We start from the raw sequence: 27090 nt of genomic DNA on the forward strand, positions 1-27090 counted from the left end.
TAGGGGCAGGACCTTCAGGCCTGGCCGTCCCCACCCACCAGTGGCCGGTGGCTGGGCAGTCACAGGGCGGTGCTGGCACCAGGACTGGCAGCTGGCTAAGCCCAAGGCCACCTAGGTCCTCACAGTGTGGGGCTGGCTTGCTCTGCTGCCCCTCTCAGCCCAGGGCTGTGCACACTGACTGCAAGCTGGGACCCTCCCTGTGGGTCCCCTTGGGCCCCCTGGAGCCGGGGGCAGCCCCCCGACCCGAGCCAGCTCCTCACACCTGTGGGTCTCTTGTTCGGTCACAGAACACAGCGGGGGCCACAGCCAGGTTTGCAAAGCACAGGAAAGCTCGGGGCCTCGGAGACTCTGTGTGCCTTCCATCCCCTTCCTGGGGTGGGTCCAGTCTCGAGCAGCTCCTCGGGACACGACCTCGGTGTGGGTGTCCCTCGGGCTGGTCCCCACCTGCCGCAGGGTGGGGGACAGGAGCCCCTGCTAGGACTTGGACGCTTTGGTCTGGCTGGCCCTGGCCCCTCGAGCTCCGTTCCTGCCACGGCTCCCCCGGGTGCCCGCAGACCCATCTGCCTTTGGAGCCCACAGCACATGAATAGTCGCACGTGCGGGGGCCGTGGCTGTGCGTCCTGGCATGCCGTGCCGGGTGACAGGAAGCTGGTCTGGGCGGAATCCCGAAGCTGGCCTGCTGTGAGCCTGGCCCTGCCTGCGTTCACGGCACCTGCTGGCCCACAGCGCTGCCCAAGGACACAGCAGTGGGGCCCTGGGGTTCGTTGGCTGCCACCTCTGCTCAGCCCTTCCTGCCCAAGGCCGCCTCTCCCTCCCAGTGCCCAGAGGGCCTGGGTGTCCAGGCTAAGGAGCTTGCAGGACACAGGCTCGAGTGGCCCACTGCCAATAAGGCTATCGGAGCCACCAGCCATCGGGGGCGCTTATCTGCTCTGCTGGGCCAACTGTTTCTGTGGCCACCGCCTCGTGGCTCCTGGGGTCCTCCCACCACGCCCTCCTGCCCAGCTGTCAGGGGTGATGGGCCGGCCCCCACCAGGCCTGGGGGACACAGAGGGAGTCAAGTGCACAGGCCAGGGGGAGGGCAGCACTTGCTGTGCGGCCAGCTCCAAGGCCCCAGGGGAGCAGCAGGGGCACAGCCAGCTCTCATGGCCCAGGGCTCGGGGTCCCCGAGTCCTCAAGCCCAGCCTCTCGCAGGGGCCTGGAGTGGAGACGCTTCCAGGGCCACTCCCTGACCCGGCCCCCGGCCCCAGCCCTGCTCCAGGCTCCCCAGGGCCCCTGGAAAATCACAGCACCCCCAAACCCCTGGCATGGGCGAGGGCCCGGGATGGGGCCCAGCTGCCCTGCACCCCCAGGCCAGGCCCATCCCTGGCTCCGAAGCCTCCCAAGCCCACACCCCTGACATCAGCAGGCAGAAGCACGCTGGCCTCCCACCGCTCCTGCTGACCCACATGGAAGTGAGAACAAAATTACTTCTTTTATTCTTCAAAAACGTAGGGGTGGGGATGCAACATGATAAAAATTAAGATCAGTTCCCTAGGGTTCATTCTGCCCTTGGGGAGCAGGCGGGGGCTGCTGCTGCAGGCTGGTTAGTGGGTTAGATCGCGAGCGAAGGTCACCGCCCCGTGCCTCTCCTGCCCTGCCCACCCTGTCCCAGCCTCCCCACCAGGCTGGAGAATAGCAGATTGTCCTGGACCAGCCCGGCCACCCTCCTGTGGAATGCATCTGTAGAAAACGTGAAAACAGCAAAGATTAAAAAGTCAACAGGAGAGCGCCCGAGAGGCCGAGTGGGCACCATGGCCCGGTGGCCTCGTCCACGCATGCCCCCTCAGAGCTCTCTCTGGCTGGAGCGCTTTGGGGACGGGCAGGACGGCTCTGAGTCTGGGCTCTGGGCTGGGAGGAGGCGGAGGGAACTACGGCTGCAGTCGGTCCAGCACCCAGCTCCCTCCGGGGCAGTGGGCCCGCCTGGACCCGCCCTAGACCCGGGTGTCGGGGCCCAAAGGAGACAGCTGCAGGCCTCGTGCCCGGACCCAGGATCCCTGGGGGCAGGAGCGGGAGGCGGGATGGGGCACCCACCAGGGCCACCTCCCTGCTCCTGGGGACTGGGCCGGGAGGTCAGCGAGAAGGGAAGGGAGGGGGAGGAGGAGACGGCGCCCGGCCCAGGGCGACCCTCAGAACAGAGCCCCTCCCTCGGGCTGTCGCCCGCCCCGCGCCCGGAGACAGCTGGTCACTTGTGGAGGTAGGCGTCCAGCCACAGCTGACCCGACCTCTTCAGGGACCTGCGAAGGGACGGGGACCAGGGCTCAGGCGCTGCCGGGGTGCAGAGGCGGGCGGGGTCCAGCCCGGCAGGAGCCCGCGTCCCCGCAGGCTCACCCAACGATGTCCAGCAGGGCGCGCAGCAGCGGCTTCTCCTGGTACTGGATGCCGTGCCTGGCGCACAGCGACCTCACCAGCGGGGCGACCTTGCGCAGGTTGTGGCGAGGCATGGTGGGGAAGAGGCTGCGGACGGGGCAGCCCAGCGTGAGCTGAGTCCGTGCCCAGCCAGGCCAGTGCGCAGGGCCACCCGGGCGAGGGGCAGGGGACGCCGGCCAGCAGGGGGCCCCGGAGCACTGGGGAAGGGAGCCACGGACGGACGCCCAGGGTGCAACACAGAAGGTGGGTGAGGCCCGGCGCCCTCCGGCCCCACTCACTGGTGCTCGATCTGGAAGTTGAGGTGCCCGCTGAACCAGTCGTTGAAGAAGGACTGCTCCACGTTGCAGGTGGCTGCCAGCTGGAGAGCGGAAGGGTGAGCAGGGACAGCCAGCGCACACCGTCCCTGTCCTGCTCTCCGACTGCACCGAGGACACAGGAGGCTGGAGCCCGGCAGCGAGGCCCCCTCACCTGGCTGCTGAACCAGTCCCGGTGATGGTCCAGGTCGATCTCCATGACAATGTGGTTCATCTGCGTCACCCACACGAACCAGTGGCTCTCTAGGAACCTGGGGGTGCAGCCAGCATCACAGAGGGGTCCTTGCAGAGCGGCCACCCCAGCTCCACCCGTGCCCGCCCGGCCGGGGCCCAGCGGCCCAGCTGAGGCACCTGATGAAGTTGAGGAAGAGCAGGGCGCCCAGGATGCCGTAGAAGGGGGTGTAGGTGGAGAAGAAGCGCACATAGTAGCTGATGGCCCAGGCCAGGTCCTGCAGGAGAGGACGCTCAGGGCCCTGTGGCTCAGCTCACCCAGCTGCAGGTGCACACCTCCCCGCTCTGCGTGGGCGTCCAAAGAAACCAGCACCTCCAGGAGGCTGGCACCGGGCTGAGGAGAAGCCTGGTTCCCAGGAGGGACAGCGGGCGGGCAGCCTGGGTGGTTGCCAGAGTCCAGGCCATGTATCCAGATCTCGGACTCAGGCAGAGGGGAGGTCAGAGCGTGGTCCCCCCAGGTGCGGCCTGCACCCCTCTGCCTGCCCTGCTCCCCTGCTTGTTCCCAGGCACAGGGGCAGCTGGTGGCTTCTGCTCCAAGCAGACCCCGTTCCATTCTGCCCGCCCGCCCCGCCGCAGGGGACGTGGGGCTCTGTGAGACCCCCCTCAGTGCCCTAGCGGTTCTCAGAACCAGACTTCCACTGCCAGGAACGCGGCCGAGGGGCACATGCCATCCGGCCAGGCGATTGTCCTCTCTCGGGGAACCCAGGAAGAAAAGCCCAGGAAGGAGGGGCCCGGAAGCACCCCTGGCCGAGCCACAGCCAAGCCTTCCTGAGCCCCTGGGTCACGCCCACCTCCTTCCCAGAGGCTGAGGTCTCGGGGGATCCAGGCCCAGCAGGACATCCAGCACTGCCCCGCCAGCTGCCACCGTGACCCTGGAGGGCTCCACACACTGCCGGGCCCCAGACCCAGCCCTGTCAGGCCCACTGCCACGTGGCCATGAGTGGACGTCCCCAGGGTGTCTCAGATGTCCCGGGCCCTGCCAGCTCTGCCTTTCAGGAACACCGTCTGCCCTGTCCTGCTCTGGCTGAAGCAGAAGGATCGCAAGTTCCAGCCCCACCTGGGCCATTTATTAACCTGGTGAGACCCTGTCTCAACATAAACCATGAGCGGAGGATACGAAACCAAGCAGAACTGCAGCCCGGCTCCTCCGCAGCTGCGGCTGCTGCTGGCCCGGGAGGTCTGGGTTCAGGGTCAGCCCGAGCTGCGGCAGGGCGGGCCCCTCACGCTGCCCTCTGCCCTGGGGTGGTCCTGTTCCCTGGGGCCTCCCGGCAGGGCCACACAATCAGGAGACCCGGCCAGCTGCTGCCGCCGAACTGTGTCCCAAACTCATATTCAAATGTCGTGACCTGGGAGCCCCGCAGGGCCCTCTGTGGAACAGCTACGATGTGGCCGTGGTGGCCCTGGCCCAGCAGGAGCAGAGTCTTGGAGGGGACATCTGGACAGACACAGGCAGGAGTCGGGGGACACGGGGCAGACGGCCGCCGGCCCAGGACGGGGAGCCCCTCCCCACTGGGGCCCAGGCCGAGCCTGGCCCTTCCTCAGCCAAAGCCGAGGGGCCTTGGCGTCACGCACGCGTCTCCTCAGCCCATGTCTGCTGCCCACCCCGCTTCCCGGCCAAGGAGTGCGGGGCCTGGCCGGGTCCCCGCGGGAGCAGGGGCTGGGGCAGAGCCAGGGCCATGGGCCGGGGGGCACCAAGACCCTCAGACTGTCACACTGCACTCACCACCCAGTCCCTGCGCATCACCATGGTCATGATGATCTGGTACTGGAAGTACATGGGGATCAGCAGCGGCGGCCCGACTGCGCAGAGGAGGCGGAGTCAGGGCGCCCGCCCTCAGCCCCTCATCCCTCCACCCTCCCCGCTGCAGGAGGAGGGGACCCCGGCCCACACGGTGCCCCAGGCGCAGAGTCTGGAGGGGCGGTGGGCGGGAGGCCGCCCTGACTCACTCAGGAAGAAGTACTCGTGCTGGTGGTTGTAGGGCAGGTACTTCAACTTTTTCTTGCCATACTGCAGGGAGGAGAGGGGCAGACGCCTGAGCCACCCCAGCCCACCGCCCGGCCTCCCACCTCTGCCCGGAGCTCAGGCCCGCTCCACCAGGGGAGGAGAAGCCCAGGTCCCCAGGGCTGGGAGGACCCAGGTGACCCCGGAGCACAGCATGGCCCGGCCTCCTCATCTCTTCCTTTTCTCCCTTCCTTCACTCCTGGAAATGGAAACCAGACCTTTGCACTAAGCTGCATCCTCAGGCCTTGTTTTAGCTTTTGTATTTTGAGACATGAGCTCACTAAGTTTTTCAGTCACCCAGGCGTGGCTGGAACTTGTACTTCTCCTGCCTCAGCCTCCCCTGGTGCTGGATCACAGGTGTGCCCACCCTGCCCACAGGCCCCGTTTCCCAGGCCCCCGCACCCCACCTCATGGACCCCTCCCACATGCTGCCTACCAGGCAGGCAGCAAGAGCCATGCTGGCGGCTGATGCCCTTAAACTACCCGGCCCCGGGGAGTGCCCACCCAAGGGCGCCTCGCAGAGCCTGGGCTGGTGCCCCGGATCTAAAGTTGGATTCCCCTCCCAGCGCAGTGGCTCGGCCTCCTGAGCCCTGCCTGGTGCCCATGTCACTGACTAAGCAAGGACAGGGCACAGGCCGCCTGCAACCCCAGGGCCCCAGCTGGGTCTGAAGCCCCAGCTGCCCTCCCGCGATGCTGTGCTGCAGGGCCCAGGCCTCGGGGTCACCAGCCAGTGCCCCTGTCCTCAGGTGAAGGTGCAGAGGTGGTGCCTGTCCAGATCCTGGCCCTGCGGCCCAGTGAGGAGGAGGCAGGGGACACAGCCCTGAGGTTGCCGTGCAGTGGGAGAGGCGCCCCAGAGACCGGCCCCTTCCCTGTGGCCCTGGCTACCCCAGCTCAGCAGGACGGGGTGAGGTGGGGGCTGAGGAGGCAGGGCCACCGAGCTGCAGGGCGGGTGTGGGGACTCGCCAGGGGGAAGCCCTGTCGCCAGCTGGAAGGCACCGAGATGCTGTGTGACCCGGGGAGCTGAGGGCCCAGACCTCACCCTCAGGGTCTCAAGTCACACAAGTGGAGCAAACGAGTGAAGCAAGGCAGGATGTGCACCTTGGGGGGCTGCCAGGGTCCCGGGACGGAGCAGAGAGGATCGCCAACATCCCCTGGGGTCACACACATGTGCATGTGCAAGGCACACGCCTGTGCCCGGCCGGCGGCCTATCGGGGACACAGGCGTTGGGTAAGGCTGGCCACACTCTCGCCCGAAACCCAGAGCACGGGAGTTGGCGACACCAGGCTCCATCCTGGGACGGCTCGGGCACCCAGAGGACTCAGAAGACACTGAGCTGGAGGCGGAGCACCTGCACCCACGCCCGCAGTACGGGAGCCTGAATCCAGGGCCTTCACACCGAGCTGCACCACCAGACATTTTGCAATCCTCCTGCCTCAGCCTACAGTGCCTGGATGACAGGCTTATGTGCCCCCGCGCCTGGCTTAGGGTCACCCCAAACACACACTTCCCAAGTGCCCGCGGGATGCGGACAGGACGCCCCTTCCTCTCATCATGTCATCTCTCCTGGCCCAAGCCTCTCTGTCCAAGGTGGACGACAGCCCCTGACCCAGGCCGAGCCGGGTCCGAGAAGTGCTGAGCTTGTGGGGCCCTGCCAGCCGAGTCCTCCCAGCTGGGGGCCAAGAGCGCACGGAGGAGGCCGGGCCGGGCACACAGGCAGCGCCTTCACCCGCAGGGCCGGGAGCGGGAGCGGGATTCCCAGCAGGGGCTGACCCGGGGTGAGGTCAAGCCGAGGGCGGGCCTGCTGCCAGCACGCGGGTGCTGAGCCTCCCGCCTCAGCCTCTCCAGGGCCACAAGGCCCGGGGACCCTCCAGGTTCGACAAAATGTCTGAGGAAAAACAAGGCACTAAAACCCCAAGCAGAAACAAGTTTCGGCCACCAGGAGGGAAGAGGCCCTGTTTTCCCGGAAATAAGACCTAGCAGGAAAATTCTCAGCCTTGAAAACTGGAGACCAAAAATGCCAGCCGCCCTGGGTGTGGAGGCACACACCTTTAATCCCAGCACTCGGGAGGCTGAGGCAGGAGGATCACCCTGAGTTCCAGGCCAGCCTGGACTGCACAGGGAGACCCAGTCTCAGAAAAACAGAAACCAAGCAGCCCCAGCGGGCCCACCTTGCCTTTCCCACATCACGATTCTCTGCTCACGGCCGCTCTGAGAGGCAGGGAAGCAAGGACGGGCCGGCTGGGGCTGGTGCCTCTGACCTCTGCTTTTCAAGGCCGATTATATTTTCTGGTTAAGGCTTACTTGGGGGAAAACGTGGGACTAGATTTTCTTTAATTTCAAGATACGATCCTCTACCCAGAAAGCCCCAAGGAAAACCCAAATCCTACAGAGACGTTGCTGGACCCCACCGGGAACACGGGGTGGCCCCGCACCCAGGGAGAGAACGTGTGCTTCCAGAGAAGCAGTCAGAAGACACGGCAGAAAATCCTCACGGTGCCCAGAGCAGAACGAGGCTATCCCGGAGGCACAGCGCAAGCTCCCCGGAGGGCGGGCAGCACGGCCAGACTCAGAGGGGCAGCAGGCACTTGGGGTGTGGGGACCTGTGAGCAACAACCAGGAGCATAGCGAACAAGGGCGGGGAGGCCCAGAGTGGGAACCGGAGCCTGGCAGCACCTGCTTGGACCAGCACCTCAGGCAAGAGCCAGCGTGGCCCCGGGCACGGCCCCGGCCTCCCACCCCGAGAGCGGCCTGGGGAATCGAGAGTCCGGAAGGGGCTCCGGCCACCCCCCAGGAAGGAGGCCTGGGCCCGGCACTGCTGGAGAGGCCGCTGTGACCGTTAGGGGCACAGCTGGAGCCTCCAGAGCAGCCGGTGCCCGCTTGGGCCCAGGGGCAGCCTGCGGGCGTGGGTGACCTCTCCACCAGAGCGCCCAGCCAAAGCTGGGGGACAGCCCTGTTTGCTCGGGGTGCACTGGTCACCCCTACTCTGCCCGCAAATCAAACCCTGGGGGACGTCTCACTGCTGTGTGGGTGTGCTGTGGGGGCCTCTGTACAAAGGCCCCCGGAGGGAAGCGTGTCCGCTCCTGGGCCGAAGGAAGGCAAGGCGAAACGCAGCGGCGGGCGCCAATCAGCCCCTGCAGCTCTGCCCGGTCACCGGCCCGGGGCCACTCAGCCAAGCCCAGGTCTTCCGGGCTCTGGTTTCCATGCTGGCCCCAGAAACCCAGTTCTGAATGAGAAAAAAAGAACCTCCTGCCTCCAGACACGCGCACACTCCTACATTTACACACTCACGCACAAACTCACACATACACTCATGCACATATCAGAGCTGGGGGCCAGTGCAGCGGCAGAGCGCTTGGGCAGCACTGTGCACCCTGAGTTCAGTCCCCAGCACCACGCACGCTCAACGCTCACACATGGAAGAAATGACGATTCCCAGCACCTACTGCTCCTGTCCAAGCCGCAGTGCGAAGGCCTGACACAAGAACTCTGCCCGGGCCAGGAAGAGCAGGCCACAGAGCGGAAGGTGGGCTGCCTGTCTTTCATGTGGGAAGACACAGATACACAGGAAATGTCAGGCACCCCAGGGCACGAAGCTGGGCGGGGGCACAGGGGAGATAATAAAAGACTCACTTTTCGTGGGTTTTTTGAGGCAGGGTCTCACTGTGTAGTTCAGGCTGGCCTTGAACTATGTAGCCCAGGCTGGCCTCAAACCCACAGTGATCCTCCTGCTTCAGCCTCCCGAGTGCTGGGATTAAAGGTGTGTCCCCCATGTCTGGTGAGACTAATTTTTTTTTGGTATTGGGAATCGAACTCAGGACCTTGTGCTTGCCAGATAGGTGGTGGAACCACTGAGCTAAATTCCTGGTATCCATTTTAAAATTTTGTATATTTCTGTATGATTTCAATGTTCTTACCCAGAACCCCCCCCCCCCCAAAAATCCAAATAAGGTCCAGGGATTTAGCTCAGTGGTTCTGGTGCCTGCCTCACAAGTACAAGGTCCTGAGTTTGATCCCCAGTACCAAAAAAAAAAATAAATAAAAATCCAAATGAATATTCAAATAAGACAGTGGCTGCGTCAGCAGGACAGCCGTGGTCGGAAGACCTGCCAGGCAGCGTCCCCCAAACATATGCCCCGCGCCCCTCCAGCCTCATCATGTTTTGGGGCCAGGTGGGGGGTCCTCGGGGAGGGACTGTGTTGTCCAGGTAAAGCTCCCCGAACCTGAGCCACCATCAGTCCACAGGGAGCCCCAGAATCCGCTTTCCTGCTAACTGGGCTGGACCTGGCTTGTGTGGACGGAGGCAGCCGTGGAATGAACGCACCCCATCCCAGCGAGGAACCGGGTGCCTGGGGCAGGTCTCTGTGTGGCACAGGCACGCTGCTGCTGCCAGGTGCCTGTCCACCCACGGGAACCATCCGCCCCTCGGCACCTCCTACGTCCCACAGTCCCCCAGCTGTACCTCGAGGGGCTGCGACTCGCCCAGGACGAACACGTGCAGCATCTTGATGTCCGGGTCCTTGTGGAAGATGTTGGGCTTGGCGTGGTGCTGGAAATGGCGGTGGTTCCACCAGTTGGCGGAGGCGCCCTGCAGGGAGACACTCTGGTGAGCCCTACGGCCGTGCCCAGGATCTGGCTCTGCCAGCCCGGCCAGCTTCTTAGCACACCCAGGGCCCTGAAGCAGGGCACAGCAGCTCCGGCCTTAGTTTCCCCCCGAGGACGGTGGCAGTAGTGAGAAGGCCTGGTGCTGGACCCCAGGCTGAACCCCAGCAGGGTGAGCAGCTGCCTTGCTGGGTCTTGGGTCTCAGCAACAAGAATGTGACTCAGAAGAGTGCGGCCGTGCCATAAGGACAGAGACAGGACCCGGGCCACAGCCCGCGCGAACCCGGACACCCGCACTGAGGGAAGGGAGGCGGTCACGAGGACCCTGGCCTGGGACAGATGCCGTCGGCACGACGTCCACAAGACAGGAAGGCCAGTGCCCAGGGCGGGGCGGGAGGGGAGGCCAAAGCGGAGGTGACAGAGCCGCCCGCACATCAGCTGTGACAATGGCGGCCTGCGCTGTGAATCCTTTGTTCAGCAAGCCACCAGCAGCCGCCCTGCGCACTCAGCACGGGGTACGCGGCGCATCTCAGTGAAGCGGGGCTGTGCTTTGGCTGTGGGCCTGGCCACACGCACAAAGACTTCTTTACGAAAAGCAAATGTTTTCCAGGAGGCGCTTCTGGCAACACCGCAGCCTCTGGACAATGACGGCCAAGGGTGGGCCCAGTGCCGAACAGCCTGGCCTCAGTCTCAACCCCAGGCCCTGCGGCTGCCGGGCCTGCAAACCAGCAGAGCCCAGGGCTGGGGATGTAGCTCAGTGGCGCTACGCCTGCCTCGAAAGCACAAGGTCCTAAGTTTCATCCCCGGTATAAAAGAAAAAAAACCAAAAACCCCTCCCAGCAGAGCCCAGAGGTTTGGGAATCCGACAACATGTTCCATCCAAAGGCAAAAGGGACACACTTCCCGGAGGAAGCAAATGGGAAAGTCCCTGGCAGAGACCTGCAGGAGCAAGGCAGAGGGCCGGGAGAGCAGGACGCCTCACTGCTAGCCTAGGAAGGAGCCCGGCAGGCATGCGAGGGCCCGGCACCACCCCCAGCTCCGCCAGAACAAAGTGGAAATGGCCCAAGGACATCGGCCCAAGGACATCTGCTCGGTGAACCAGGAAGAACGGAAGGTGGGCCTGAGCGAGCTGGGGCACAGGGCCGCTGTCCCCGGACAGCACGATCCCTCCTCCTGCTGGGAGAGTCACTAGCCGGACCCTGCCTGTGTCCTGCCCACCCTAAGCCGGCCGCTGTGCAGACTGAGGCTGGGCAGTGAAGCAGGGACAGGGCCCTTGTTCTGGGAGTTGGCAGGAGTGGACACCACTCGTCCCACCAGAGGGGCGGGGAAATCTGAGGACAGCGCCTGGGGCTGCAGGCTGGCCAGCGGGAGGGACGAGTGGCTGTCGAGGGAGGCCCAGGGGCTGACTGAGGCCCCAGCCCCAGCTCACGGTGAAGCAGGAGTAGCATGAATTGTGTTCTGGGGTAATGAGACACTTAAAAGCAGAGGGTGGTGGTGCACGCCTGTCATTCCCGCACTCAGGAAACTGAGGCAGAGGATCGGAAAGACTTTGGGGCCAGCCTGGGCTCCACCGTGAGCTCAAGGCCAGCCTGAACTACATAGCGAGACCGTGTCTCAAAAAAATAACTAACCAACAAACTGAGCAAATAAATAAGACATTCAAACCTAAAATAATCTGGGAACTTTTACACACCGATTTCCCAAACTTTAAGCATTTTTATAGTGGCTTTAATGCTCTGGGGAAGAGAAACCAATATGCATGGTTCCCATGCCTCAGCTCAGCCCTGGTGGGAAAGACTGCCAGGTCGAACCCAGCCCAGCCCGGGCAACTTAACAAGACCTTGTCACACATGGAGAAAGGGATTGGGGGTCACTCAGCACAAAGGCCCTGCGTTCAACCCCGTCCTGCAGGGGAAGACAATTCCTTGGAGGACGTCCATCCTCCGGGAGGGCGGCCCAGGCAAGCAGCCCTGGGTGGAGCCCCACCCGGGCACGTGCTCCCTGCTTCACCAACCGGGGCTCAATGCCTGGCACCCAGCTGGCGGCTGAGGACCCCAGCAGCGTCCCGCTGGGGGTCCCTGGGTGAGCCACTTGGCCTGGAGCACAGCTGGGAGGAGGTGGCACCGCACTGAGCCAAGGACCCCATCCCTTCACCGTGTCAGAGTCTCCAAGGAGGCCTGGCCCTGCTGACGCCAGCGCTGTGCTCCAGGGTGGCCAGGGCTCGCCGGGGTGGCAAATCCCAGCCCCAGCTCTGGGAAAGGACAGCCCACCTTTGTGCGGTCAGACACCCTCGGGAGGGAAGGTCACTTTCCAGGACTGAGAAGGTTTTATCCGCAGGAGGAAGAGGAAACAAAGCCCAACTGTGCAGACCTCGCTGCCTCACCAGGCTCAGAGCCCAGTTCCAGGCCCTGCAGCCAGGGCTGGGCGGGCCACTTGCTGGGCCTGGGGGCCATGCCCACCGATCCAGACCCTCCAGCCCAGTGCCCAGCGGGCTGTGGTTGCAGCCCCCCCCGCCCCCCCGACCCAGGGCAGGAAGGCTGAGTCTCTCTGACTCAGCTTTTCTTTCTGGTGTTTTTTTGAGGCCAGGCCTCACTGTAGTTGTTCAAGCTGGCCCTGAAGTCACTATGTAGCCTCAAACTCACGGTGGTCCTCCTGCCTCAGCCTCCTGAGTACCAGGATCACAGGCAGGCGTGCGCCACCACACCCAGCTCAATTTAAGATATTTTAAACTTAAGCAACCGCATGGTAAACTGAGGGGCGCCCTAAGTGCTTTCTGCACTCTGCACATTTCCAAGGAGCGCTCAGGATGGCTTGAGAAAGACTCAGGACAGGTTAGTTAAAATGAAGACAACAGCACAACCCGGCCCTCGGGAGCCAAGCGCAGCAAGGAGACAGAGGCCAGAGGCAATCTCCCCTCCAGATGCTGTCTGCACGTCCGCCGCTCCCGGGGGACAAGAGAGGAAGGCAGGTGTGACGTCAGAGGCCGGCTCTGCACGGAGACAGGACCCAGCAGGGCCCGAGCAGGGCCAGCGAGTCTCTGCAGGGGCCCTGCCACCCCGCGCACCGGCCGGCCACACTTGCCTTCAGGTGGCCGATGACGAACTTGTGCACCACGTGGTTCCACCCGGACTTCTTGTACACGGAGAGGTGGCCATAGTCGTGCTGCAGCCACCCAGCCTGGGCCTGGGGTGGGACAGAGGCCGTCAGGGCAGCAGCACCTGGCCGCGGGGCGGGGTGGGGCGGGCAGAGCAGCTCACCTGGGCCGTGGCAAGGATGCAGGCCGTGAGGAGCGTGGGGAGCCAGCCGCTGCCGAAGTGGGAGATGATGAGCCACGCCGCGCTCTCCATGACCACGATGTGTGCCAGCAGCAGCAGGAAGAACAGGTGGTCGGTCTGGAACAGGTCCATGTTCTCGGCCATCCTCTTCAGGGCCCGGAAGTCCTCGGTGATCTCGGACTGCAGCCAAGGACACAGAGTGGGGCCGCAGCCCTTCCGGAGCGGACGCTGTCTCCAGGACAGCCGCCCAGACGTAACAAGGACGGGCCACAGCCCAGCTCTGCAGGAGCCCGGCCACCGGCTGGGGGCCCAGGCCCGGGACCGCACGGGTCCAAGGCTGCTCAAGCCGAGGACAGCAGAGAAGGAGTTCCTCAGCCCGCTCTGCCCCAGGCTGGCTCGCCCGTGAGCACCCGGCTCCCTTCCGGAGGGAGGAAGTGGCAGCCGCAGGAGCAGGCGGCACCAGCCCTGGCCCGGGACGCTGAGGCCCTCTCGACCCCAGGGCCCGGCGGCACGCCCACCCGGGCTCCCGCTCTACTCACGCTCTTGCCGCGGTCCAGGCTGGGCTCCTCTGGGGCCAGCTCACCAACCAGCAGGGGCTTCAGGAACTTGCACACGAGCTCGAGGTCAGGGTGGAAGGCATGGAAGGCATCCTGGAGGAAGGGGCGGGTGAGGCGGGCGGCCCCCGGAGCAGCGCCCACCAGCAGCACCCGTGTGCCCTCAGTGTGACTCCCTGCCCACACGGAACCCCACCTGCCTCCCAGCCGGGCAGCGCCCACCACCAGAGGGCCCTCGTCCCAAACCCTCGATCCTCAAGGGAAGGAGCTAGCCTGCAGGCCACCGCACATGGCGGGTGCCTGGGAGACCAGGGCAGCTGACCGTGGACACGCAGTGCGTGCAGCGCATTCCCGGAACGAGTGCGCGCCGGCGGGGCTGTGTGCGCTTTGTTTTCATCACTGTCCAAACTCTCCAACATTCCTATCACATTAGGCATTTTAACCTTTTTTACTAGTAATAAGGCAAAAATGTGCTCAGTTTTGGCCAAGTTGGAACATGCACAGAAGAATAGAAAGGAAAGCAAACATCTCCCAGGAAGGGGGCACTGCTGATGGCTAGTGCACCTCCCCCTGGTTCAGCACACCGTGCATACCCCACACCCGGGCTTGGGGCACCCAGGTCTCTCCCGGGGCCCTCGGCGCCTGGGCCGTGCGGCAGACGTCCCAATGGTACAAGTCACCCCGCACCAGGACCAGGAGGGGAAGCACCGGCTCGGGAGGCGGAGGTGTGGGGCCCCTGACAGACAGCAGAGGCATCTGGGCGTCGGGGCCTGGGCCAGAAAAGCAGCATGGAGGGAACAGAGGTCAAATGGACACGCTGGGACCCAACGCGAGTGCAGAGCGCAGTGGCAGACCCATCTCGATCCCCGGAGGAAGTGTGAACTTTCCCGAAAGGGACAAAGGCGTCCTGACTGTGATACTTCCCCTGCCCTCGCTCCGAGGACCCAGCTGAAAGCAGGGGCCTGGTGCCAAGGGTGCACACGGAACGACGTGTGTGCAAGGAGCACATGCAGCCAGGTGAGACACCTGTCCTCCATGTGCCTCTCCATGTCAGAAAATTCCAGAATAAATCGGGAAGGCGGGGAGACACTGCCAATTCAAACCCTGCCAGCCTCCTCCGCGTCCTGGGGTGGGCACGGCCCATCTGTCCAGAACACACAAAGCAACTGTGGGAAAACCCAGCCCGGGGTCTTAAAGACACCTCTGGCCCCAAATTGAGACCCAGTCCAAAAACAGGCATCTGAAATGAACAGACACTTCTCAGATAAAGCAGAAATGGTCAATAAGTAACGAAACACTGCTCAACATCGCTGGTCATTTGAGAGACGCAAATTAATGGAACGGTGAGATTCCACCTCACTCCAGAAAGAATGGCTGCTATCAAGAAATCGACCAATAACAAATGCTGGCGGGGATGTGGGGAGAAAGGAACCCTTCTCCAATTGTTGGTGGGAGTGCAGACTGGTGCAACCACTGTGGAAATCAGTATGGCGATACCTCAAAGGATTAGGACTAGAGGTCCCATCTGACCCAGCTATTCCCCTGCTGGGGATCTTCCCCAAAGGATTAAAAGAATCATACCACAGTGATATATGTGCACCCATGTTCATAGTGGCACAGTTAGTAATAGCTAAAGCTTGGAAGCAGCCCAAGTGCCCATCAACGGGAGACTGGATAAAGAAGATGTGGTTTTTTTATAAACTGGAGTACTACTCTGCTATCCTCAAGAATGAACTTGAGATATTTCTAGGTTAATGGATGGACCTTGGGACCATAATCTTAAATGTAATAAATTGGAAAACAAGTTTAGGTATCACATTATCTGTCTTGTGTGAGAAACTCAAAGTATGAATAAGGAGCCAAACGCAGGACGATATCAGAAAGTAGGAATAATGTTTTTTGTTGTTGTTGTTTTTGTACTGGGGATTGAACTTGGGCCCTTGAGCTTGCGCAGCAGGCAGTGAAACCACTGAGCTAAATCCCCGGCTAAGGAAGAATCTGTTCAAATGGGAAGGGGAGGGGAGAAGGGAAAGGGATTTTAAAAACAGAACTGAATGGGAAAATGGAAACAGAGGTTTTATAAGTGGGAGAGGAGGAAGGGGACAAAAGAAACAGACTCGTGATCTCAATATCCACGCACCGAGAATGTGGCCACTACGGACTGCCGTCAAGGGTGCGAACAGTAAAACATGGGTAAGGCACCTCCTGTCACCCTAGCTGGGCAGGGCACAGGGCGGACCGTGCACACTTCTGGGGAAGAGGAGGGCTCCCTGGCCCGTCTCTGCAGACAGAGGAGGACCAGGCAGGCAGGGCCTGCGGCACCTCTGCACCAGACCTCTGGGAAACGAACAGGAAGTGCTTGGCGGGGAGCTTCCGGGGCAGAGCCACAGCCTCGGGCTTGATCACTGAGGGCCTCCTTCCTGCCGCCCACCTCGGTTCCTTGTCACACACCCCCGCAGGCACTGCTGGGGCAAAGGCATGGCCCGCCTTGACTTTGCTTGCTCCCAGCCACCTCCAGGGGTCTCTGAGGTGGCCTTGAGGTGTGCCAGGCCACACTCGGAGCTGCTTCGTGTACCCTCCCCGCAGGCTCAGGTGCAGGCCCACCTGCCTCAGGCACCCTGGGGTGTGGCTCGCTGTCTTGTCCACGTGGCAGATCTGGGAGCCTGGCTGGCTTCCCGAGGGGCTCATACCACCCGGCAGGAGTTTCCGAACTGCCCTGCCCCAGCCCCTGGAGTTGGGGGGACAGAGGTGTCTCAGCCTGGCCCCCAGGGTCACACCCATGGCCAACCTGTGCAAAGGCACTGGCAGGCACCTCAGGGGAGGCACACAGGTCCCAGGGCTGCCACAGAGCTGCCACAAGGCTTTACGGGCTTGCCAGGCCACAGGACCCTGAAACCAGAGCGCCGTTCCACCCAGACGGAAGCCAGTCACGCCCTCTCATTCTTTGTATGGTGCAGCTGGGCTCCTGCTTCCGGGCCACAGAATCTCCATGGTCCGCGGCACCCACACCTCAGAGCTCTGTCCAGCTGCCACAGTGCCAGGTGAGCAGATAGATGAAAAGGCTGCAGGCGAGGCGGCTCATCCACGTGTCAGGCACACACACCGCAGGCTGGAGTGGCACAGCCTGCTCTGCACTGCCCCTGTGCACCCCTAACGGAGCCCTGCACATGTTCAGAAGCTCCCAAGCACTGTGTGGTGCCCAGGGGCCTGGCTGCTTCGTGGGAGGCCACGGTCGAGGGGGTAGGGCCAACCCAAACGTTGATTTTGGAACAAGAACTGGGTGGAACCAACTCCATCCTCACCTGGCAGGGAGAGAAGCCAAAATCTTTCCAGGAAGAGACAGGAGCAGCCACAGGTGGCAAGCAGGTGAGCTGACAGGTCCTGCTGCAGGGTGGGCGGGGCCCACACTCCGGTCCCGCTCTGCTGTCTCCCAGCAGCTTCTCGGCCTCTCCCAGAGACTTCATCCTCGCCACTTCCTCCTCCCCCCACCAGCTCTCCACCGGGCACCAGCACGTGCCCAGGTGCCCTGAAGGGCAGACCTGACACTCACCCAACTCTACACTTGGCAGGTAGCCTGGAGGCACAGGGAGGCACAGGGCGAGCAGGCTCAGGCCCTGCGCTCCTGGGACCTGACCACAGGGACTGAGCGGAGAAGCGGAAAAGGGCCCTGCGGCTCCACGGCTCCAGGCAGAGGTGAAGGGAGGTGGGCCAGGGGTGCTGACTTTCTCTCTGCAGCAGGGCAGGGCAGCCCTGTGCCATGTACCCACCAAGGGCCCACGAAGGTACCGGGGCAGAGGTGTGTGTCCCACAAGCCCAACCCAGGACCCCTGTCTTGGGGAGCAGGGGCAGCAGGGGCCCCAAAAGCCTCCCTGGTTCGAGGAGAGGATGCTGCCACTTGCCCCTTCCCAGCACCTCTACCCTGGCTCTCCCATCTGAGCACTGGGACTGCTCGGCAGGAGGAGACACAGCCGGACTCTGCACAGCTGGGCGGGCAAAGCTGGGGAGATGAGGTTCGCTGGGCAGGGCAGCGTTGTCCAGAGGCGGGGGTCTGGATCCAGCCCCAGCTGGCAGGAAAAGGTGCCGGCCCTGAGGTCCTGGTCGCCCGCCCTGAATTATTCATCTCAGTGCAGGCCGCTGGACTGGCCAAGAGCAGCTGAGAGCAGCTGAGACTCGCAACGAATGTTTGACGAACAGTTGGGAGGACGGAGTCTGGGCAGTGGGATGGGCTGCCGGGAAAGGCTTGGGCAGGCGAGGGCTCACAAGCAGGAACGAGATATAGATAATCGAGGTCTGCAGAAGACGGGGAGGCGGTAGGGAGGGGAGCTGTAAACCGGAGCAGGAACAAACATCCAAGGATTAACGGAGATAACATCTATCAGCATGCTTTGTGAGCGAAAAAACTAAGTAGCTTTTTAACAGACAAGACAGCTTGACAGCTTACTGCGGGCCTTGCTACAGGCAGGCCCCAAACTCCTGGGCTCAAGCAATCCTCTCGTAAAGCTGGGACTCCAGGCAACTGCCGCCGTGCCCAGCTGTGCCCAGCCAAGTGACTGTCGTCCCACAGCAAGGACAAGTTCTGACTTCTGCACGTGACAACTGTCCGTCCTTAGGGGAGAGGTGGCCCTAACTGCTGAGGTTCCTCTTCCTTAGGAACTGAAAATCCCACCCCACTGCTGTGTCCCCGGACGGTGCCCTGAGCTCTGGCCTATCCTCCGGGGCCTGACCTTGCAGGGTGACCGGTTCCAGGCAAGGCACCTCTAGAGCAGAAGTCCTGTCCCTTCCCCAAGTCTCAGCAGAAGTCTCTGCCCCCAGGGTGGGGGCTCCAGAGGTCCCGTCTGCTCCCCAAGCCTTTTCCAACCACCCCACAGCGCTTAAAAAACAAGAGGCCGTAGCACTTGCATCTGTTTTGTCTAACCTGTGGACTAAGGGATAAGGGAGGTACAAAACATAAATCCTCTTTTGCAACCCAGGACTCCGTGCTCAGCATGGGCTCCGATGCATGGAGGAGGGACAGGTTCAACTGCAGATCCCTGAGCCCTGGGGGTGAGGCAAGACAAAAGGAGAGGCTGGCCTGGACTAGCCAGGGCGACTCTGCCTCCTCGGAAGCCAAAACAGAAAACTATGCCGATACAAATTAAAGGGGCGGGAGATGCTGAGGACCACCTCGGCGGCTTCCACTCCGCAAAACCTCAGCCACTCAGGTTCCATATTCCAGTCCTCACACTGTGATACACAAAGACAGCTTCTCTTTCTTAAAGGCTTCTGTCTTGGCCATGGTTGTCTGTGTGTGGATCACGTGTGTTTAAATGTAGTAGTGACTTCAGATTAAAATTTCCACAGGTTTAAATAAAGTAAATAAATAAAGAATAAAGTGAGGCCACATGGCACCCAGGCACCTGCACGGTCCTAAACCTTGCTCCCAGTGAGGCCGCGCCAAGCCCCAGGGTCTGACCTCCACAGGAGGAAGCCCGGAGAGCAGGATTGCTGTCGTGTCTGCCACACCAGTGAGCTAGAAAATGGACTGAAACTTTTTCTTCCAAATTTCTTTTTACATACTTTACCTTCTAGTTGTTTCCTAATCCTCCCTCTCCACTTGGCAACACTACAGCAACTCCCCGGTGCCTAGACCTGTGGCCTGCTGGACCACCAAGGTCTGCAGGCCGGGCTGCAGGTGTGTGTCAGGAGGGCTCTGAGCCCGACACCCCGCACTCCCGCCCAGGGACCCCGTCTTACTCTGCAGCTCCCACCCCGGCCTCTCTGCACCGGGACAACCAACTCCAAGCTGCCAGTTTTGCCAAGGGAGGCTGCAGAGTGCGGGGGGGATCAGGAATGAGATTAACATTTCGAGTTCAAGCCACCAGAGAGGCCTGCAAAAGTCAAGCTCGGAGCACGGTGCTGGGCAAATTCACACAAAGGTCGGTCAGCAGTGAGCACATCTGGGGGAGGACTGGACGTTAGGGCAATGGACAGACGGGTCCAGGTGAGGCGAGCTGTGACAACGCGGAACACTCAACCGGAACCCACCACACCAGCACCCTAGGAAGCCTGCTGGTGGGAGCAGGCAGGGCAGGAACCTCCCACACGGTACCTTAGGTTGTACCCTGCTTCGGCGGGCCAGGACCCTGCAACAGGGAAAGACCTCAAGCTGGAGCCGCCGGGATGTCTGCTCGCCCTGGAGGCCGACCTAGAGCCCACCAGTTCCAGCAGTGGCAGCCTTAGCAGCCCCCCAAGCAGCAAGCAAAACAGGACAGGCAGAGGCTGCACCAGCGATGTGGCCGCTGCACCAGCGATGTGGCCGCTCCGCCGCCATGAGGACCCTGCTGGGCCCCTCCCCATGTCCTCTCCATCAGCACTCAGGACCTGCTCACCAGCCTCCTGTCCCTGAGCGGCCCGGAGTGGGGCTGCCAATGCCGAGGTCAGGACCTGGACCTGCCTGGACAAGTCTGGCCAGTCCCCCGTCCTTCCCACCTCCGGGGCACCTTCCCGAGTTTTCCCTCGCCGGAACCTGCCAGGCTCCATACACCACCGCCAAGAGCGGACCCTTCTCTGTCCTCGGTGTCACTCGTCTGAGTCCTTGGGGTTCCAGCCGCCCCTTCAAGCACAGATATCAGACTGGGGGTGGGAGGGGTGCTCGCGGTTGCTAGGGGCGACGGAGGGCCGTCTGGGGACCAGCCTTCGCGTGCACAGTGCACACACAGGGCCACTGAGTTGAACGCCCCGGAGTAACCTCGGCCCAACAGACCGGTGGCCAAGCGGCCCGCGGCCCGGGAGCCCGCGCTGCCGGGCGCTCTCGGGCATCATCGGCCCTGGCGGGACGCTCTGCCTCCGCGCGGCCCCACGCCCGGGGCCCCGTCCACGGTGGGCGCGGCAGCCCCGGGGCGCAGAGCCACCTCGCCCGCCCCCCGCGCCGCCCTACCGTGGCATCCTCGCCCGCGTAGTGCGCGATGACCCGGTGGCCGCCCGGATGCCGCTTGGACCACGCGGTGACGTCGTAGACCTTGCGGTCCACGACCAGCCACTGGTCGTTGCGCAGGTTGTGCCTCTGGATCTCCTCCCAGCGGAAGGTGGGCACGGGCGCCTCGCCCGCCGCGCCCTCGCCCCGGTTGCCCCCCTTGCCCATGCCGCCGCCGCCAGGCTCCCGCTGGTGTGCCCGTGCCTCGCGCCGCTTTTGTCTGCGTCGCCGCCTCCTCCCCGCCCCTGCCGCGCGGAGCGAGCCGGCCTGCGCCCCGCGTCCCCGTGCCCGCCCCGGGCCGCGCATCCCCGCCGGCCGGGATCAGCAGAGCGGCTGCACCAATCAGCGCACGCCGCCCCGCCGGCCATTGGCCCAGCCAGATCTTTCGAAGGCGAGCGCGCCGCGGCCCCCGCCCGGCCGCCCGGCCCGCGGCGACGTGTCCGGTCCGCGCGGGGAAGCGAGCGCGCGCCCGGCAGCGCGAGACCCCGGGGGCGGCGCGGCTCCGCACCTGCTGCCCGGCGGCCGCGAGGGGCGGGGCGACGCCGGCCGCTTCCCGGCCCGGGCGCAGCGCCTGGGCCTCCCGCAGCCCGGGAGAAGGCGCCCCGCCAGCTTGGGGCTCTCACCGACCCGACCGAGAAAGCCTCCCCCAGCCAGGCCCCCGGCGCAGAACGCTGCGAGGGCGGGAAGGCTCAGGCTCCGGGAGCGGACCGGCCCTCTGCAGACTCGGGAAGCGAGTCGGGACCACACGCTCTGGATCAGGCGCAGGACGGGTACAGCCCAGGAAATTCACCACGGTGGCCCAGTCCTAGCACTGTGGGAGGCCGAGGCAGGAGGATTCCAGGTTCAAGCCCAGGCTGGGCAACTTAGTGACTCAGCGAGACCCTGTCGCAAAATGAAAAGTGTTGTTACAAAAGTTGGGAACGTAGCTGAGTGCAAAGGGCCTGGCTGGTTTCACTGTCTCCAATACCTGGGGGTTAAGAAAGGGTGCCACAGCGCTAGAGGGGGGTGGGTTCTGGGGGCCTGGGCCACCCCAGCTGGACAGGACAGCCTGCATAGATCAGCCTGGAAAGTGGCCTGCCTGGATACGGAAGGTGGCTGGGGTCCAGGGGGCCGGCAGGGTGTTCCGGGAGGCTGGGCAGAGGACGGAGTCGGACTCCAGGCTGGACCCGCTCCCTGCAGCCAGGTCCCCTCCACCTGCTGCTCTCCGCACCCTAGCCCCACCCTGGAGGGCGCATCTTGGGCTCCCCACAGAGGAGGGTGGCGGGCCTGGGGGGCCCAGCTCACATCCTGCTCCAGGTTATGGGATGGCAGCCGAGGCTGGGTTTCCAAAGGATATGGGGTGACCCTGTATATTATTCTTTCCCTCGGTTTTTGATCAGTGTTGGTTTTCGATGTGTAGGTTCCATTCAGGGCACTGAATCGAGATCCTTTCTACTTCCCCTCCCCACCCTCTCCTCCATCCCACTGGCCTTCGCCTCCCTGAGCCTCTGGATCACTACCTCAGGGCCCAGAGAGGGAGTGGGGTGGAAGGGCCCGGGGGTGTCTTGGAGCAGGGTGGCCAGGGCCTGTCAGGCCTGTCAGGACAGAGGCTTCTCAGAGGATCCCTGAGCGGCACCTGGTGGGGAGAGCTCTGGTGACCTGGGGCGTAGGATAAAGGGGCGATCTACAGAAGCCATGCAGTATAAGGGACGTGGTGTGCTCAGCCTGCTCGGTAGATAGATGCCTGACACCACCTTCCTGTTCTCTAACAGGGAAGGATGAATTCTAGGAACAGCAGAGGTTAAGAGGAGGAAGAAGTCACTGTGAGAAAGACAGCTTCTGGGTAAGAGAGACAGAGGGGACCCGGAAAGTGGGGTGCCGGGGGCCCTGCTCTTCAAGGGGGTTTGAAGAACAAAAAAGCCACGAGGTGAGGCGGGTTCCCCTTCCCTTATGGTGGAACAAAACTACAGTCAACTAATAAGGTGACAAGTACAGTCGCTTAGGTACTATTGATTAAGCGGGGATCCGGTCACGCAGCAAGCATTCATCTAGGGCAAGTGTACGGGTGTGGTCTTTCTTCCTTGTCTTGAGCCTGACCTTCAACAAAGCGTCTCCAGCCAGAGCTGTGATGTGTTCCTGTCTTCCACCTTGACTCTGAGAGCAGAGTATGTGCACTGCTGAGCTGTCTTCAATACGGGGCGGCCGGGCCAGGTGGGCATGGGGGCCGGAGCTCCAGGAGAGAGAGGAGAGGCCCAGCTGCCCTGGCCAGTGGCTGCTTGCTCAAACCCTCCTGTCGTGCTGCTGACCTCGCTCTGCTTGAAGGGCGGAGGACCCATCTGCCCTCCAGCCACAGGTTGATGGGGAAGAGGTATCTGGGGGAGGGAGGTCCGGGCCTTCTTCCAGCCCCACAGAATCTGCCCTCTGCTCCCCCAGCAGTGCCAAGGCCTGCAACTTCCTGGGGACCCAGCCAGGACCTCACTGTGATCATTGATCTTTATCAAGGACAGAAGAGACCTGCTTGGTGGCAGGGAGCCCAGGCCCTGGCAGTGGGCCAAGTGGGTGAAAGGCTGGCCCGAGAGGGGGACGGGGCCAGGTGTGTGTGCAGCTGATGGGCAGCGCCTTCCCTGAGCCCACACAGTGGCCTGCCCGCCCTCTTCTCTTCCTTCCTTCCTCTCTCCCCCCTTTCTTGCAGTGCTGGAGCTCGAAGACAAGGCCTTCACACTGAGCTACATCCCAGCTATTCATTCACTCATTTTTATTCTTGACAAAGACTCTTACTAAGACTCTAAATTGCCCATGCTGGGCTCCAGCTTACAACCCTCCTGCTTCAGCCTCCCGAGCGCTGCGTTGACAGGCCTGGCTCTGATGGCGCCTGGGAAACGGACTCATCAGAGGGGCTGTGAAGAGGACTCACAGGCAGGGGGCAGGAGGGGGACAGGATGGAGACTGGGAGGCAGCGGCTGAGTGACTGCTCAGCCTGTCGTTGGTGGGTAACTGGCCGCACGGCCTCAGCCTCTAAGAACACCTTCCAAGCGGTTCCCAAGCCTCATGGTCAGCCCACTGGAATTTCACGAATGGCCCGTCCTTGCCAACTCTAACTTGGCTCTCCATGACTGTGAAATAGCAGGGGAAATCAGCTTATAAGGAGAAAAGGCTGGATTTGACTGTTTCAGAGGTCCGGGCTGCATCCCCAGGCAAGGAAGAGGAAGGGGCGGGTTCCAGGCCTGAGGCCACGCCCCCATGAACTGAAGACTCCCCATAGGCCCCACCCCTTAAAGTGCTAGCGCCTCCCAACAGGGCTGCACTGGGAGCAGGCCTGGGTGTGGCAGAAACCCCTCCGCAGGCTGGCGGTTTAGGTGTGCAAATAACTCTGGGGTCGTGGACAAAGGCACTTACATGGTGTCCGGGGCCTCCAGACACTGCTCTTGCCATCCCTCCAGTGACCTCAGCCATCACAGCGAGGCAGAAGCAGGATTACCTCTCCACCTTTGCCAGCAGAGGCCCAGGGACACAAGGGCAAAGGGATGCCCACCCCAGGCCCGAAGTGCCCTCTCCACCTGCCTCTCAGAGGCCACCAGCCAGGGCCTGCACCTTTCACTCTGCACCCCGAGATGCCCGCTGTCTGGCTTCTCCGCAGCGCACAGCCCAGTGCCAGCCTGGCAGACTGTCCTCGCTTTGTACTGGGGACCCAGGGTGACACAGGGCAAAGGGCCTGGAAAGAGTGATGCCTTGTTAGTGTTCAAGGAGATGCAATCTGAAGCGGTGGTGCATCCGTCAGTCAGATGGCGGGATTGACGGCGCCCACGCTTGGAAATGGTGGGACAGGCAGTGTAATCCCATCTCTGGGCTCAGCGCGAGGACTTCACTTACAAGGAGGCCCAGGCCCAGCGGGCCGGACCAGCCCGCAGAACAGAGGGATGGAGGCGAGGCTAGGCTCTGACGCAAAGGTCAGCAGGGGACACCCAAGGCACACACAGGCGGGAAGCGGCCCACAGGCGCTTCCAGGAGACCCTCGGGCTGCAGAGCCGTGTCCCGGGCCCTGCACCCTCTGTTGCACCTGTGCCCTCAGATCCCTGCAGCCGGCTGAGGCTCCCAGGCTCCAGCCTTGGTCCCCCACAGCCGCCACCAGGGTGCACACGCCAAGGAGCGGGTGTCACTTTATTGACCTCAGGTCACGCTGGGGACACTAAAGCTCAACGAAGCTAAATAACTGGCAAAACTAGTTTAACCATAGGGTTTATTCCAGAGCAGTTTGTACAGCGACCACTTCCGCACTCCGTGGCCCTTCCCATCGGCAACCCGCAGATGCTGAGCCGGCTGCGGGCCCCTCCGGGGCTGCCCTGGCTGCCATCGGTGCAGTGAATGGAAAAGCACTTTTTCTTTCTCTCTTTCTTTTTTTTGGGGGGGTTTGAGACAGGGTCTCACTATGTAGTCCACGTTAGCCTTGAACTCGTTATGTAACCCAGGCTGGCCTGGAACTCATGGCGATCCTCCTGCCTCAGCTTCCTGAGTGCTGGGACCACAGGTGTGAGGCACCATGCCCAGCCAGAAGAGCACTTTTAGCATCATTACTGGTGCGGTTAGACCACACACCCCCGTCTTGCTGCGGACGGACCTGTACCCAGAGCCTGTGTGCTGGGGGTGTGGGGACTTGGCATCTGATCCACTCCTCTGATCCCAGCACACTGGACACTGGAGTCCCGAAGCCAGGGGTTGCCGGGCCAGGACTGGCACCACCTGTCTTCCGGCTTCGATTCCAGGCTCTTTCCCCAGGGGCCTGTAGGACTCTGCAGAGCAGAGCAGACTAAGACGTCGCTGCTGCACCTCAGTGTCTGCCTCGTGTGCCAGGCGGGGTGCAGATGTCACCCTCTGAGCCTGCTGGGTGTGACTCTCCTCCCCCGAGGCTGGGAGGCCACAGGGTGTGCCTGGAACCTGGGCAGAGCTGGGCAGAGAGAAGTAAGGGTGGTGCTGGCACGGAAGCCCAAGGGGCCAGGCCAAGGGCAAGGTGGCAGGTCGTGGAGGGCAGCCTGGGAGGAGAGAGAAACTGGCCCAGAGCAGGCGAGTCCCGAGTCACAGGTGCGAGTGCCCGCTGTTTCTAGGGTAGGATGACCTGTTCCGAAGAAAGGGTGCCCAGGCACACGGTCCCCTCTTCCTGGAAATGCATGACATCTTAGCACAAGCACACACCCTGTCGTGAAAACGCGGCACTGCAGGGCCAGCCAGTGTGTCTGGGTGATGCTGTTGGCAGGACCAGCCAGGTCCACGCTCTGCCCCAGGACGGGTTCGAGCTCAGCTCTAGCTCCCTTCTCCATGGCTCCCCCATGGACCTCCCACATCTGGGTCCTCTGGGAACCCTGGCCAGTTGATCCCGGCTCGGAGAGGCTGCCAGTGGTGGGGAGGGCAGCCACAGGCGTCTGGGCCCTACTGCTCCGTGGAAGCACCCTCTGCTGTCCCCTCCGAGTGCTTCCTCTCCCACTGGGGTGCCTCTGGTCCACCACCTGCATCGGCTCTCAAGGCCTTCGCCCTCCGCTGCCTTCCTCACTTTCTGGCTGTTCTCGCTCCTCCAGTCCCTTCCTCCCAGCCAACTGGCGTGGACCCTGGTGCCCGGTGTGGCAGGGACCCCAGTCCAGCCCCGCTCCTGCTGCAGCCTGGTCTGAAGCTGCTCCTCTGAGTCCAAAGCATCTGACAAAGACTCTGCTGCCTCTGCGGCCCACTGAGAACCAGTGCCTTGTGGATGGGGCCGCGTCTCACTGTGCCGGACCCTGGCCCTGGCCTGTGCAGTTGGGGAGAGCTCCAGGGCAGGGAGGCTGCTGCTGGGGACTCCCGGAAAGAGCGGGGTGGCTGGAGACCCTGTGGCCAGAGCTGCCAGACTCCTCCAGGTGAGGGCGAGCTGGAGGGCGCGGTGGCTCCTGCTTGTCCGCATCTCGCCTGCATGCGGGGACCCGTCCTGCCCTCTTCCATCAGGGCGCTGCAGTGGTCCGCACTGTGCCCACCTAGTTCCGCTGAGCTGCACTCCCAGACCCCTGCCCGTGGGCCCTGGGTGGGCGGCAGCCACACGAGGCCCCTGTGGGAGATCTCTGAGGCGGAAGTGAGGCTCAGCAGTTCAGTTCTGGGGCTCAGGGAGGCCAGGCCGGGCACCCCGCAATCTGTCACTGGCCTGCTGCCCACCCTGCTGGCTGGGGGCAGCCAGGGGCTTCAGTCTCCAGCACCTGCACCCAGTGCGTGCCACTCCGGCTGGGGCCCCCGGTCGCCCCACTGGTCCTCTAGAACCTGGAGATGGAGCTCTTCTGTGCCCCCTGACCCCCAGGGGACCCTGGCCCAGTGGGGACAGAGGTGACCCTCTCAGCACCAGCAAGGGACCAGCCTATATTCTCCATGCCCCCAGAGGCCCCGCCTCACTGAGGACCCAGTGGACGCTGTCACCCTCGGGTCTTAGACGCCGGACTTCACCCAGTGGGAGGACCCCGTGGCAGGACAGGCGCAAAGCCACTGTGACCTTGGGCTGTGTCTGCCCCAGCTGAGAGGGACCTTTGGGCTCTGACCACCAGTGGCTCAACCAAACAAGCGCAGTTATTTTTCTTCCCTTTTATCCTGAGGTCAAAGGCCCCCGGCCCTCGGGGTGGCAGGGGACAGTGCCACAGCCTCTATGCTGTCTGCAGGAAAGAGCTCTTGGGGTCTCATGTTCAGCCTGTCACAGGTGGGCAGGTTCATAAAACACAGCAGAGATGCATCTATGGGAAATGAAATGCAGTCCTGTGGAGAGAGAATCGTGTCAGC

General features: G+C 62.9%; 1 protein-coding gene, 1 long non-coding RNA gene and 1 other non-coding gene across 9 annotated transcripts; 2 read left to right on the top strand and 1 right to left on the bottom strand.

Moving 5' to 3' along the window:
• Nucleotides 1-1452: 1452 nt before the first annotated feature.
• Fads2 (fatty acid desaturase 2) lies at nucleotides 1453-20851 on the bottom strand. Of its 7 annotated transcripts, none has more exons than XM_021251740.2 (13): nucleotides 20299-20851; nucleotides 13368-13478; nucleotides 12811-13008; nucleotides 12635-12736; nucleotides 9414-9539; nucleotides 6052-6159; nucleotides 4899-4959; nucleotides 4675-4751; nucleotides 3072-3169; nucleotides 2875-2971; nucleotides 2685-2764; nucleotides 2368-2493; nucleotides 1453-2273 (listed from the first exon to the last, which is right to left on the bottom strand). In XM_021251740.2, exons 1-13 carry the CDS (start codon nucleotides 20638-20640, stop codon nucleotides 2222-2224), a joined length of 1578 nt encoding a protein of 525 aa, XP_021107399.2. In that variant the 5' UTR covers nucleotides 20641-20851; the 3' UTR covers nucleotides 1453-2221. The 7 variants fall into 7 exon arrangements, with proteins under 7 accessions (XP_021107399.2, XP_021107404.1, XP_021107402.1 ...); XM_021251745.2 differs by lacking the exon at nucleotides 20299-20851 and adding an exon at nucleotides 19851-20022; XM_021251743.2 differs by lacking the exon at nucleotides 20299-20851 and adding an exon at nucleotides 16685-17038.
• On the top strand, nucleotides 18273-18397 carry LOC147820692 (small nucleolar RNA SNORA40). The gene has a single exon (XR_015448337.1). It is a non-coding gene; the product is annotated as a small nucleolar RNA SNORA40 (small nucleolar RNA).
• A 99-nt stretch (nucleotides 20852-20950) lies between the features above and the next one.
• On the top strand, nucleotides 20951-23195 carry LOC110347393 (uncharacterized). The gene is made up of 3 exons (XR_015448288.1): nucleotides 20951-21104; nucleotides 22086-22156; nucleotides 23006-23195. It is a non-coding gene; the product is annotated as an uncharacterized LOC110347393 (long non-coding RNA).
• The last annotated feature ends 3895 nt before the right edge of the window (nucleotides 23196-27090 follow it).

Source organism: Heterocephalus glaber, unplaced genomic scaffold (assembly GCF_053883595.1).
Source record: "Heterocephalus glaber isolate CG9 unplaced genomic scaffold, H.glaber_assembly_v1.0 deba00001806, whole genome shotgun sequence".
Lineage (NCBI taxonomy): Eukaryota > Metazoa > Chordata > Mammalia > Rodentia > Bathyergidae > Heterocephalus > Heterocephalus glaber.

Bases quoted from the DNA above. Each gene is read 5' to 3' on its own strand.
- Fads2 (XM_021251740.2), bottom strand. From the start codon at position 20,640: ATGCGCGGCCCGGGGCGGGCACGGGGACGCGGGGCGCAGGCCGGCTCG. The intron at 13,479-20,298 runs GTAGGGCGGCGC...CCCTTCCTCCAG, and splicing joins ACGCGGGCGAGGATGCCACG to GATGCCTTCCATGCCTTCCA. The intron at 4,752-4,898 runs GTGAGTCAGGGC...TCCTCTGCGCAG, and splicing joins GCACGAGTACTTCTTCCTGA to TCGGGCCGCCGCTGCTGATC.